Raw genomic sequence first — 13,640 nt, forward strand, 5'->3', positions numbered from 1 at the left:
GCACATACGTGTAACTCCCACCAGGAGGCACCCCCAGACTCGCGCGTGAAATAAACCACCGCCTGCCCAGGGAGGTCCCCGCGGGGGCCGGGCGTGCACCCGCAGCAGGCACGCCCCAGGGACCCCTCGCTGCCCCGAGACCGGCGCCCTCGGAAGCCTGCCCGGCCTGGGAGACGGCAGCCGTCTTTCTGGCTCCTCGGATGCAGACCTCACGCCATCCTGACTCCCGCCCTTCTCGGCAGGCCCGCAGCCCAGGCCTCGGGAGACCCAGAATCATGTCCTGAGCCCGAGGTCCTCCAGGGCCTGGGACCCCCAGCGGCCTGCCACGCCCCTGCCCCGCGCCCTCACAGACCACCAGGACCTGCCCTACCCACCCTCCTCCCAAGCTTCCCCCGAACACTCCTGTCACAGGCTCAAGTGTGTCCCCTCAAAATTCATGCTGAGTCCTAATGCCCAGCGCCTCAGAACATCAGGACACAGAGTCGGTCAGAGGGACAAGCCAGAGAGAGGCCTCCAGGGACCCAACCCTGCCGGCACCTTGACCTTGGACTTTAGCCCCCAGACAGTGGGGACGGAAGTCTGCTGTTTAGGCCCCATCGCTGGGGTGTGACGGCCGCCCCAGCAGGCGGATCTACCAGCTGCATCAATGTGCCCCCGACAGTTTCCTGAGCACACGGGGCACGAGTGTCGGGGCCCCCGTGCTCCCGCCCGGGCAGCGTCAGGGGTCACACCGCCTCCGTCTCTCAGCGGTGGAAACTGAGGCCCGAGCACGTTCCAGGACTTGCCCATCTAAGCCACAAAGAGGGAAATCACACATGATCTGGTTGCATGATCCACGCAAAGACAGCGCCACACTTTACCAATACTAGACACTTAAGGAAGAGCATCAGAGGCTCTGGCCAGGGAGCTGGGCTGGTCAGAGCCGCGTCCCGATACGCCAGGGCTGCAGGGGTGAGTGCGCCCTGGCCGGGCAGACGAGCAGCAGCTGGTGAATGCACGAGCAGGTGGGACAACGAAACGGTGTTCCTCTCGCTCTGAAATCAGTGATAAGAAAAGAGCGAGAGAGAAGCGACTTACTTCTCCACCCAGAGCACGGAGACGAGCTTCACGCCCCTCCTCTGCGCCTTGTCCCACGTGTGCGGGTACCCGTCCTTGAACACGACATGTGTCACCTGCTTGTTAAAAGTCTTTGAAACCTGCAGATAAAGTGCAAACATTTTTTTAAAAAAGTCAATCGTTACTATTTGCACACAATTTCATAAAACATAAGCAAAGGGAGACGCTAAAAGCTGTCCTCCGACAGGAGGAAGCAGACAAGGATGCCCGGCGTCCCCGTTAGACTCCCTGGCCCTCACCAGCGCAGGACGTGAAGAACAAGAAGTGAGAGCCATCAGGGTCAGAAAAACAAAACCGCCGTCTGCACATATGTCTCAATTGTGTGTTTTTAAAGCCTCCCACATACCACAGAACTCATAAGTGAGTTTGACAACTTTTCTGGACACAAGGTAGACTCGCAAGCACTAACTACTTCCAAATGCCAGCAGCGCTTAGCAAAAGGAATTTCAGAGATGCCATTTATAACAGCATCAAAAACCACCCTGGGAAACAGTAAAACATTAATGAAATATATTTTAAAAACCAAAATCAGTGAAGGCACATATCAAGTTCATGGGCTGACAAATTCTGTTTCGTACAAATGTCAGTTCTCTCTACACTGACCCATTGCCATCAATCTAATCCCATCAACCCCCCGAAGCTTCGCGCTGTAAGAGGACAGACTCAGTCTAAGGCCGGTCTGCGAAGGGCAAGGCCGGAGCTCTGTGAGCAGAGGAGCCGTGCGGACGTTCAGCGTGCAGAGCAGTGAAGACGGGCCCTTGTCACGAGGTGGGCACGGCACCGCAACCCAGCGACCTGACCGGCGACAAAGGCAAGCTTGGCTCAGGGATGACCTTTTCAATGGTGTGGAGCAAAATGAATATTCCCATGGAGAAAAAGGAAATTATTTCATATCACATACAAAATCCAATTCCAGATACGCTAGGAATCTGTATGTGAAAGGTAACATGGTAAGGCTTCCAGAAACAAAAGAGGAGAAAAACCTTCAAAACCTTTGTGTGGAACAGATGTGTTTAAACAAGACACACACACACACAGAACCTCGCCGTCATGGGAAAACTGGATTAACACCCCCTGCCCCCCAGTCCCACCCTCACACTCTGTTCACGCCAAAGGCGGCAGGCGGCAGGCACCTCATCTCAGCTGTCATCAGAAGAGACCACTGTGGGGGAGAAAGTCACGCCAGAGTGACAGCAGGTCAGAGAGCATCCGGGGGCGTTTCATCCCGCGCCAGCTCCCGGCCACTGCGCTGGGCTCGGCCGTGACCTCACAGCTCCCCAACCTCAGGTGTCCTGGCCAGCCCCCACTTTTCTGAAGTCCACAGTGTGTGAAAACGCCACCACTCCGTCCTGGCTGGGGCGGCTCAGTGGACTGAGCGCCGGCCTACACACCAAAGGGCCGCCGGTTCGATTCCCAGCCAGGGCACAGGTCCCGCAGGGCGTGCGAGAGACAGCGCACACCGATGTTTCGCTCTCTTCCTCCCTCCCTTCCCCTCTCTAAAATAACTAAGTAAAATCTTTAAAAAGTAAGAATAATAAAATAAAATTCCCCCACTGGAGTTTGTCCCTCGCTTGACTTCCAGACTTATTTTCTGGATTCTCCGGACGCCCTTCATCTCTGTCCCCGCCCCCGCCCCCCCGCCCGGCCCCGCTCTCAGCCCTGAAACAGGAAGCAGCGCCCACCTGCAGACCTTCCTCTAAGCTCCTGAGCCCCGAGTGCTGACCCCGCAGCCACGTGTCGGGCCTTGCCCACGAGCCCCAGGTGTGTGTGCCTGAACGCCGGTCAGGCATGTCCTTCCCGTCACACCCGTGTCCCTGTCCCCGCACCCTCACTTTGATCAACACTCACGCATCCAAGTGACCGGGCGCAGGGCCCACATTCTCAGCACAGAGCCCTCCTTCCCCACATGAGCACAAGGCCAAGCGCCCTCTAAGTCCGACTGCGCCCCGTCTCCACGCCGTGGGTTTCTTCCTCTCCGCCTTCTCCTCCCGCCCTGTTCCCAGTGGTGTCGCCCCCCCAGGGAAATGCAAATGCACCCACCGCTCACCAGATGCCCAGCAATGGGGACGTGGATCTCTTACCTTTGCGCCCATCTCCACAAGCTGGTTTGTGAACGCCTTCGAGTAATTCTCCGTCCCGTTGGCCGACCACACTTCCACATAAGCCACGACGCCTGAGGACAGGCAGGGGGTCAGCACGCACACGCTGAACTCCCAGCGTCCCCCACCCAGCGCTCCCAATACATTTGTTATAATTACATTCAAAAATAAACTTTAAACTTCTCCCGTGACAAGCCCATTCAAAACAGAGTCAGTGCTACTGAGGCTCCCAAAATGCCAGGCAGAGAGCAGCCTTCCTCATACACACGTCGCCGTTAGGCGCTGACACCCAACGCTGTCCCCACACTCCGCGCCCAGGCCCAGCCTTCCTGGGGCGAGGGTCTGCTTCCCGCGATGACCCCGAGGATGAGTGCGTCCCCTTCGGCTCTGAGAGCCATGCGGGCACGCAGGGCCCCCAGCAGGGCAGCCACGGGCGCAACCTACTGAGGGAGCTCCGAGCTCCGACACAACTTCATACGCAGACATCACTTCCCCTGGCCGTTCTTCTAAGGGCGTCACAACAACCCCCGCCCCTGTCACCCCCACCGCCACCCCCACCCCCCATGTAAAAAGGTAAAAAGCAGTCCCGGCCTGCAGGACGCACAAACACCGGCAGCGGCCGGCCCGGGGAGGGGCGCCGCCCGCAGACCCCGTCCTGGGGCCCCTTCTCCCCAGCTAACGCGGTAAGAGTCCCCGGTGCGGCGCCCCAAGTACCTGTGAGCGAAGCAGGCGCACAGGCAGGGGGACTTACTAACACGTGACGGTGAGAAGCAGCCCCATCGGACGGCGCTCACGGGAAGCCTCGTCCCCCTTCTGACGCCCAGGCCGGCGCCCGGGCGCCTCGGCGCGGACCCCGCGACCCACCGCGCTCTCCCCGGCGCCGGCTCTGCCCCTGCCCCTGCCCCTGCCCCTGCCCCCGACGGCGCGGCAGGAGACCCCGATCTCAGAGCGGACTCTGCGCGACGGCACCCGCGCGGACTAGCTTGGGGGACGGGGGCTCCCTGCGCGCTCCGTGCCTCGGTTTCCCCACCTGCGAAGCGCAGTCAGAGCTGCCGGGCCGTCAAAGCTCGGGCAGTGCCGATCGAGTGTCCGCCCAGTCCCGGGACACGACTCCCCGGCGAGGGGCCGCTGCCGTCCTCCCGACAACACACGGACGCGACGGCGGCAGGGGACCTGCTTCCTCTTCCAAATGCCACCCCGTCGCCCGGCCGGGGCAGAGCCCGCCCCCAAGCGCTCCTCCGGCCCCGGACCCAGCACCAACCGCCTGCCCCCGCCCGGGCGGCGCGGGCCCGGACTCGGGGGCTGCCCCCCGCACCCACATGGAGCCAGGCTCACTTCCGGGGTGCGGGGGCCTCCGCGCGCGCCCCGCCGGCCCTGTGTCCCCGCCCGCCCCGCACGTGCTCCGCAGGGAGGCCCAGCGCTCACCGTTCAGGACCGAGCCCCGCGGCGGGCCGGGGGCCGCCATGAGGAGCGCAGCGGAGGGAGCGGCGCCCTCGCCCGCGCCACGCCGGCCCCAAGGCCCCGGCAGCCGCGGCGGGAGGCTCGGAGCATGCGCAGCGCCGGCGCGCCCCGCCCGTGGGGCCGCGGGAATCCGCTCCTCCGCGTTTTCTCTGCTGCCGGAGCGCGGGCCGCGCGGGCCCCCCGGGCAGCCCGCGGAGCGGGGCCGACGGCTGCGCGGGCTCGGGCTCGCCCTCCGGGGCACCGGGGTCCGCATCCTGCCGCGCGAGGCCTGCTCTGGCCCCCCGTCCGTTACCGGGCCGCTCGGCCCCTAAGATCCGCGTCGGCCCCTTCCGTCCCCACGGGGGACTGAGACACTCCCGGGAGCGCGGCGGGGACTGCGGAGCCTCACTGCTGGGAACCCCGGTCCCCTCCGCGCCCCGCGCCCCCGAGCGCCGCCCTGTCGTCCGCCCGCGCAACGGCCGCTCGGGGGGAGGCTGGGGCGGCCTCCGGGGGCGGCGACTCCGGACCTCGGAGCCGCTGGGTCCCCTCGCCTGGCGCCCTCTCTGGGGCTGTGCAGCTCGCAAACCCCGGGGCGGACCCGCCTGCCCGGACGGGACGGGCCCGCGCAGGGAGCAGCCCCGGCCTCGCTCCGCTCAGGGGCCCGGCTTCAAACCTCCCGCCGCTGGAGCCCCGCCCCCCGCCGCCGCGCAGGGCGCAGGCGCAGGCGCAGGCCCCGCCCCGAGGCCGCGCGCACGCGTCCGCCGGGAACGCGCACCGGGAGGCCCGCGCGGGCGAGTGGGCGTGGCCCCCGGCGGCGGGGCGGGGCCCCGTTTCAGGTCCTTGAGTCCGAGGCGCAGTTAAAGGGCCCGCACCGCCCGTCCTCAAGGATGAGCCGGCTGTGCGGAGACGCTCGCTTCCCCGCTTTCGGCACCATCGGGTGCGTGTTCTGGCGCGTAGGACCGGTTCCGTTTCCAGCTCAGGGGGAGCCGCGCCCTGAAGAGTAAACTGGACCCTCAGAACCGAGGGGTGGGAAGTCCGGGCCGGAGAACGGACGCCAGCGGTCAGGGGGCTGGATAAGGACGCCGGGGCTGAGAACGAAGGCGCCCCTGGACCGCAGTGCGGGGAGAAGCGGGGCGGGGGGCACCGGGGAGCAGTCTCCGCCGGACCCGACAAGCAGAGGCGGCGGCGCAGCGCCCGTGGGCGCCGTGCTCCGAGGGCCGCTGACCCGGGAAGGCGGTGGGCCCGCGCCTCGTGCGCCCGAACAGAGCGTCCTGACTTCCGCTACAAACGGGCCCTTCTTGTAAGGAGCGGGGGTGCAGGTCAGGCGCTTGCGGTTCAGGGAAGAGGGGCGTCGGAGGACGGCGCGGCATCTCCCGTCCGCGCCCCGGGGCAGCGCGGCCCGGGCACCAGCTTGGTTGGTGCCCCCCCCCCCCCCCCCCCGAGGCACAAGGTGGGCCTGCGTCCGGTCCCCTGCAGTCGAGGTGGGTCGTGCCCCCAGGTCCGGGAACAGCGGCTTTTTACACACGCTGATTGCTCAGCTCATTGGCTGTCCCCTGAAACTAACCTTTTCCGACGTTTGAGTCCCCGTCCGAAGGAGACCTGACTTGGGGTGGTGAGCACAGCGCAAGAGACCGATGATGTGCCCCGGACTTGTACCCCTGAAGCCCATGTAACTGTTAACCGATGTCACCCCAGTAGATTCAGTGACTTACAAAGATGCAGAAGAAGGCGGGGGCGGAGGGACGCGCGGGGAGAAGGATGGGGAAGAAACCAGGGAGAAGGGAGCGTGGATCTGGTGTGGAGACCCCTCTCTAGGTGACTCACAGTCACGGTCACAGGGAGCCGCGCCCTGCCCTCCCCGCTTCCCTTCCCCAGCGCGGGGCCTGCGGGGCGGTGCAAACAGTCACTAACGCGGGGGTCACGGGCTCTAGATGTGCAGCCGAGTTAATCCCGCCGAGCTGGGGAGTGTGCTGGAATTTACAAAGCACTCCCGTGTACTCTTCCCGTCTAGGTTCTCCCTGAAATTCTGTTATTCTAGAGCTATTTATCGTGGTAACCTGGAGACTCAGGGTGGCCGCCGCCTCCTCTGCCCCTCGCCCCAGCTCTCTGACAAGTTAAGGCTTTCTCTTGCTTTATATTTTGTATCCTTCGGTGCTCACAATAGCCGTGACGTAGCAAATGTGGTTATCAACATTGTACACACGACTATCATATAAATATGTAAGTCTGATCTTGTTCATACTGCTCAGCAACACCAACTGAACCATGTAGACGTTACAGACCTAATTGGCTTATGGAAGGCAGCATGCCACCCAGCGAAGAGGAAGTAGCTCCCAGGGGCTGTGGAGGTGGGAAGGTTTTTAGAAGCATAGAGGGTCTGGGACAAGGAAGTCAACTCCTGTAAAAAGGGTTATTTCAGGCAGGGTCGCCTTCCTTTGGGGGGCCATCGGGATCAGCTCACGGATGCTGACCAGGAAATGCCAAACCCGCCACCGAGGGTTACAACCCCGGGCAAGGCTGGAACCGTAACTAAGTCAAGTCTCACGCCCTGGTCTGCGGCCGTGGGACTTCAGTGCAAATGATTCCATTTGGGGCCTGTCGCTTCTTTTTAACCGTGAACCAAAAATGGGGCTCAAGCCTCACAAGCTCAAGAACTGAAAGTAACCACACAGAATGCTTCCATCGTAGAAGAGTCCTACCTGAGCAGGGTATGATGGGAAGTCCCATCCTAAAGCCGACGTGGGAGATGGACTTTGAGCAAACTCTGCCCCTCACTTCTGTACAACTCGAATGACATACTTAAAATTTCAAATGCTCTCTTCTTTAGACCTCCAGAGATGAACACCCCACTAGTACTGAGATGAGATGACCCCAATATTCTTCACTGTTACCTTTTACCTACATACCTCTAAATTGTATGTTAAATGTTAACTATCCCGCACCCACCAACATAAAAGAAACACGTGCCTTTCGATTTCCATCCCACCCTAGAGATTTCCCCACTTTATTTTCTCCCTCCGCCTTGATGCGCCCACAGTGGATTTCATGTCCCTTCTTACATCTTCTCCTCTGATCCTCGTGTAAAAGAAACTGCACAACCCCTGTTTTCTCTGGAGTATTTTCTCAATCCTTTGAGATTTTGCTTCTGGGACTGGCCCCTAAACCTTGTTTCAGGTAAATGCTTTAAACCTTTCTTTAGGTGTGAAGCAAAGGGTCAGTGGTTCGATTCCCAGTCAGGGCACATGCCTGGGTTGCAGGCCAGGCCCACGGTTGGGGGCACACGAGAGGCAACCAACCACACACTGTTTCTCTTCTCTTTCTCCCTCCCTTCCCCTCTCTCTAAAAATAAATATATTTAAAAAAGAAAAAGAAAAGGCCTTATTTTAGAGAAATACACACTGTAGTGTTCAGGGGTAAAGGAACATCATGTGTCAAATATTTCAGGGAAAAATACGCGCACACACATTCACATACGTAGAAAGAGGACAATAAAACAGATGCGGTTAGATGTTAACATTTTGGGAGCCTGAGTGGCTGGCTTGTGGAAGTCCTTTGTGCTCTTTTGGGCTTTTTCTGTAAGCCTGAAATTCTTGCAAAGTGAAAATGATTATGATGGAAAGGAGCTGGGGGGACCCGGTCAGCCCCGGGGGCCCTAAGCTCTCAGCTGGGAGAAGGGCCCGGCCCGGGTGCGGGTGCGGTCCGGGGCCCAGAGCACTTCCTACCGGGAACCGTTCTCATTACGCACGTGGCGACAGCCAGGAAGGGTTTTATGAGGATGCAGCCCGAGATCAATGTCATCATTTAACACATCTTCTCCCATTAGGAGAAACTGGGGTGCTGCAAGGATTTTAAAAACGAGCAACACCTGACTATCGAGTCGGGCAGGGACCTCTTTTCCCTCGGATGGTCAATGGAACGATGACAACAGCCACCGCACCAGTGGCCTCTGGTGTGAATGGATCAAAATTACACTTTTTTTTTTTTTTTTTTTTTGGTCAGATCGGCAAAAATAGATATTTTTTGGTGTGCTGCAGAATTTTATATATGGTTTCTGTGTGCCTTGAGATGAAAAAGGTTGAAAGTCACTGCGCTATATAATTTATACTCATTTCTGTTAAGGATGGGATGGCTTAAATACAGAATTCTAATGTCTAGGCAAGTACTGCTATTAAATGCCACACTAAAAAGTAATTTTATTCCTTATCTAAACTGGAACAATATTTACTCTGCCCAGAAGAGAGTTTCAAGTGTAAAGTGTTTGATTTTGTGCCACTTGAACTGTTTCAGAGATGGAACAAAAAGTCTTATTTAAAAAAAAAAAAAAGAAGAAGAAGAAGAGGCTTAACTGAGCAACAACATATCGAAAAAGACCCTTCCCCTACACACACACACACAAGACTAACTTTAAATGATGTCGTCACCCAATTCAATACGTTTGTTTTAGAGATCAGAGAAATAAGCCTCCCAGCTCAAACTCACAGACACTTAAATTAGTATCAGCTCTAGAACTTGGGTTTCTTCCAGGCTCCATACCTTCTGCAGACATGGATGGAGCATTTTCTCTGTACCATGGACTGGTGCATTTAGATAGATGGTAATGACCTTTTCTCATTTGCTTCACTACCCCTTCAGATCAGAAGGAGAATCTATCATCGTAGCCGAGGACGATGCAGCTCATTATTAAGAGCCAAGTTCATTAAATGAATGAGTTCAAAGAAACTCGACCTTTGCACTAGTACACGCTAGCTTAATTTTTGTCATTGCATTTCTATTCAGGGTTTTTCAGAATTTAATTAAGTTAATTGGGGTGACATTGGTTAATAAAATTATATAGTTTTCAAGTGTAAAATTCTATCTGCATCACCAGTATATTTAGGGATTTTAACAAAATCACTTAATCTAAAGAAAAGACCTAGTAGAGTCTCAAAAACGGTATCCGTGCCTTTTCATTTTTGCTCTCTGCAGACTAAAATATGAAAGCCATTTTCTCTGCCAACACTCCCCCGAAATAAAAGGAATGTGGACGAGACAGCCCTTTTGTACCCACTCGGGGCACGGGGAGAGCTGGGAATGTTGACTTCTGAGGGAAATCCACTTCGACTCAGCAGGGGCGCGGTTCTCAGAGGCTCCTTCCCGACAGGCTGGCAATTCTTGGACAGGAAGCAAGATGTGAGGACCCAGAGAGTCCTGGCAGAAGTCAGATGAAAGGCCCGGGTACAGAAGGAAGCCCGGGGCCCTGAGCTTGAAGTTCCCTCTGGAGTCCTCCCATCTCAATAGCATATAAACACAGGGCAGGCGTGGGCCGGGGCTTCCTGGGAGTCCCTGCATTTCAAAGGGGCGGCACTCGGCACTGAGTTACATTCATTCCTTTATGGTGTTCCCACAAAACCGAAGGGAAGGACAGTGGAGAGGGACTTAACGAAGCAGGCCCTGAATCTAACAGAAAACTATTTTCTAGTGAAACTATAGCTCTCTAATTATTAATAGTAGAAGCAAATGTGGCCTTTTTCTTGAATAATAAGAGCAAAATGTACTCTCAAAGTTAAAATTCTTAAAAATGAAGTTCTGAAGCAAGACTATTATTTGATGGCGTGGAGTTACTAAGATGCGCGCACTCACGCATGTGAAAAGGAACATAAAAACCCATGAATCCATGCATGGAGGGTAAGAGAGCATGAAGGGAAGAAAAAGCAGAGGGCGGAGGAACGAGACCTGGAATTCTTTGCGAGAATACTAGTTATTTTAGTTTTCTAGCTTGGTGATACTTTACAGCAAGGAAAACAGAATCTTATAGCTAACTCAAGAAACTGAGGTAGTCGAGTTCTTACAACGGGCCGGAACCCGGGTTCAAATCAGGTAAGGCGTGCGAAGCAGGGAGGTGTTACTCTGACCCGCCACGGAACTTCAGAACCTGGAAACAGCCCATCGTCTGTTCCTCCTCGGATCTGCGAAAAACTCCATCAGAAAACCTGCCCCTCCTGCCCACGTGGGGGCCGAACAGGACGAAAAATGGCCAGAGGCATCACCAGGGAATTGCTTGTTGTACGGAGCAGCGTCACTTGGTTACAATGACTCAGGTGATTACAATTAGAAGTGCCGGTTAGCGCCTGTTCTCACCCCTTGTCGTTCTGACGTCTCGTCCCACCTGCCTCGTCCTTCATTTATTCAACACAATTTCCCACGCCCTGCGGTCCAGGACAGTGGAAGGATCTGGAGTCCCAGCAGTGAGCCAGACACGAGGAGGAGAGGGATACATGTCTTGAGCCAGGATGTCCGAAGAATCTTCTGTGGCCAGAAGCTACTGACCCTCCACACTCTTATTATGGTTCACCACTAACGCGCCTTACTGGTGTTCCGTTTGGTGAGAGCGCATGGCCATTCTCTGCTTCACTTTGAGACGTGGGCTCCTCCCGTTCTCAGCATACATTTGACATGGAGGATTTAGTCCAATGTCTGGGCTTTCTCAAGGACAAAGTCTATTGAGGGTCTCTCTCCTGTGTGTGACTATGTTTTCTTTTTTTCTTTGCAAGTCCCATAATTTTTTTTTCTTAAACTCTGGACATTTGAAAGTATGTAGTGTGGTAGTTCCAGAAATTATATTCTTCTCCATCCCCAGGGTTTGCAGTCATGGCTTATTGAGTTGTTTGTAACTCTTCTGAACTAAACCTGTAAAACCTGTTTGCTTTTTTGTTGGTTTTGTGGGGCCACCAAAGTCCCTGCTCTGCTAAATGAGTGGTCAGCTGATGACGGGACAGCGAGTTCCTTAGAAGCCGGGGGCCGCCCTCCCAGTGGTTGATAAGGGCCGGGTGTGCCTGCTGGACGGGCCCTCAGCGCCCGGCCAGGCCGCTCACAGGTCGGCCTCCCCTTCGCTTCCTCCGGCTCCCAGCCTCCGGGGCAGAGGCCGGAGCTGAGGGCCTTCTCGGGGCCTTCCCCGCACGGGTCCGACCCTGCAGGCAGTCTGCTACGCTCCCAGGGCACGGTCAGGGCTTCGCAAAGCCCCCTGTGGGCATCCGCTTCCTGGCCACGTTCGTGTACGTTTTTAGGTCAGTCTCTCGATAGCTCTCGTCACCAATGCTGCCTCTGAAAGCCACACGTTGTCAAGATTTAAAACCTGTGCGTAGGAGTTTCCAGGGAACTTTCATGCAGGTCAGAAAATGACTATTTGCCCCGGCTGGTGTGGCTCAGTGGACTGAGCCCTGGACTGCAAACCAAAGGGCCACCGGTTCGATTCCCGGTCAGGGCACAGGCCTGGGTTGCAGGCCAGGCCCCCAGTTGGGGGTGTGCGAGAAGCAACCCTGAGTGGCTGCAGTGCTGAGTGGGCTGTCGGTGTCAAGGCAGAAGTTAGTGACTAGTTAAGCACCGCATCACTCCTAAGTGAGGGAGCTCAAAATGTTTATGACCTTGGGTCTTTTCACCGTTCTCCAAAGAGGAGCCCTACAACTTCTACGAGAAAAACATTAAAACATTTGTTAAGTACAGTTCACAGCCAATATTATACTCATTTCAGGTGTACAGCACAGTGTTTAGCGTTTCTATAACCCAGGAAGTGATGCCGCTGGTAAGCCCAGTATCCACGGTCATGACAATGTCCCTGTCTCCGTTTCTGTGCCGCACTTACACCCCGAGACTGTCCTGCACCTGCAGGTCTGTGCTCCTCAATCCCTCCAGCTCTTCCGCCCCGCCCCGCGGCCCCCTCTCATCTCTATGAGTCTGTCCCTGTTTATTCATTCATTTTGTTCCTTATATTCCACATGTGAGCGAAATCATATGGTGTTTGTCTTTCTCGGGCTTATTTTACTTAGCGTAATCCCCTCTAGGTCCACCCACGCTGTTGCCAATGGTAAGATTTCGTTCTTTTCATGGCTGCGTAGTGTTCCATCGTGTGCGTGCACCACCGCTTCCTTATCCGCTTGTCTATTCATGCGCAGTCAGGCTGCTTCCACATTTTGCTTATTGTAAATCCTGCTGCAACGAACATAAAGGTGCACCTATCTTATCAAATTAGTGTTCTAGATTTCTTTGGATAAATTCCCAGGAATGAAATTCTTGGGTCATAAGGTAGGTATTTTATTTATTTTTTATTTTTTAGGAATCTCCATACTGTTTTCTATACTGGCTAACCGATCCGCAATCCCACCAACAATGCATGAGGGTTCCCAGAAAAAGATATTTTTTACCTTTTGCATCATCTTTGAGTTCCCTAAAGGATATACCAGGACGACAATAAATCACGTGCCAGCAGTGGCAATAGCAGACGAAGAGCCTGAGGTCCCGGGCACACGGCAGTACACGTGGGGTCAGCATTCTTGGCCAGTACCGTGACGTCACACACAGAAGCTTCACGTCCACAGAACTGTTTATCTGCCACTCTTTACACACCATTCCAGCACGGCCGCCTGTCATATGACCAGAAAACATCCATCTCAACAATGTGTGAGACATTTCCGGCATAGAGCCCACCCATGAAGAACGTCTAAAAATCCACTGAAGGAATAAGTGATGAGGATGGTCATGTGTCTTTGCGTGGACCGGTTATCTGCAGAATAGCTCAACATGGACAAGAGAATTACAGACTCTGGGATGTGTTTCCATCAGAGAAACAATGCCTTCATTACTGCATGTCTATCTTTAGGTAAAATCTGTCTGATTTCACAAACAATAATCCCACAATCTATAGAAAGATGTGGAAGGTGTGAGCTTTTACAGGAAATACTGGGTGTGGGCAGCCGGTGCTTGGGAAGAGTTCTGAGGTCCTGGCATTACGGTGACCGTTTAGAGGGTCTGTTTCACTAGCAAAAACATACGTTTACTGTCTCGAAACGAAAGCAGGCTGAGGACCTACTGCGTGCTCCCAGGGACGCGTTGCCAAGACCGGCCGAGCAGGAAAAAGCGCCGGCACGGCTGCTGTGTCACCACGAGGTGGCGCTGCTCCGCTGCGAAAAACTTCGGGGACCCGGCGAAACTCCCCCAGGGCAGTGCAGGCTC

At 55.9% G+C, this 13,640-nt stretch overlaps 1 protein-coding gene across 1 annotated transcript in view; it reads right to left on the reverse strand.

The window, feature by feature from the left end:
- MCPH1 (microcephalin 1) overlaps positions 1-4,701 on the reverse strand; it is a 127,454-nt gene extending 122,753 nt beyond the window's left edge. The window contains exons 1-3 of the mRNA XM_090258246.1: positions 4,641-4,701; positions 3,198-3,289; positions 1,078-1,196 (exon numbers count right to left, since the gene is read on the reverse strand). Coding sequence (XP_090114372.1) covers positions 1,078-1,196; positions 3,198-3,289; positions 4,641-4,680 — 251 coding nt within the window. The 5' untranslated portion in view covers positions 4,681-4,701. The remainder of the gene's footprint in view (positions 1-1,077; positions 1,197-3,197; positions 3,290-4,640) is intronic.
- Positions 4,702-13,640: the final 8,939 nt, after the last annotated feature.

This window comes from Furipterus horrens, unplaced genomic scaffold, assembly GCF_987537825.1.
Source record: "Furipterus horrens unplaced genomic scaffold, mFurHor1.1.pri manual_scaffold_12, whole genome shotgun sequence".
Taxonomy (NCBI): Eukaryota; Metazoa; Chordata; class Mammalia; order Chiroptera; family Furipteridae; genus Furipterus; species Furipterus horrens.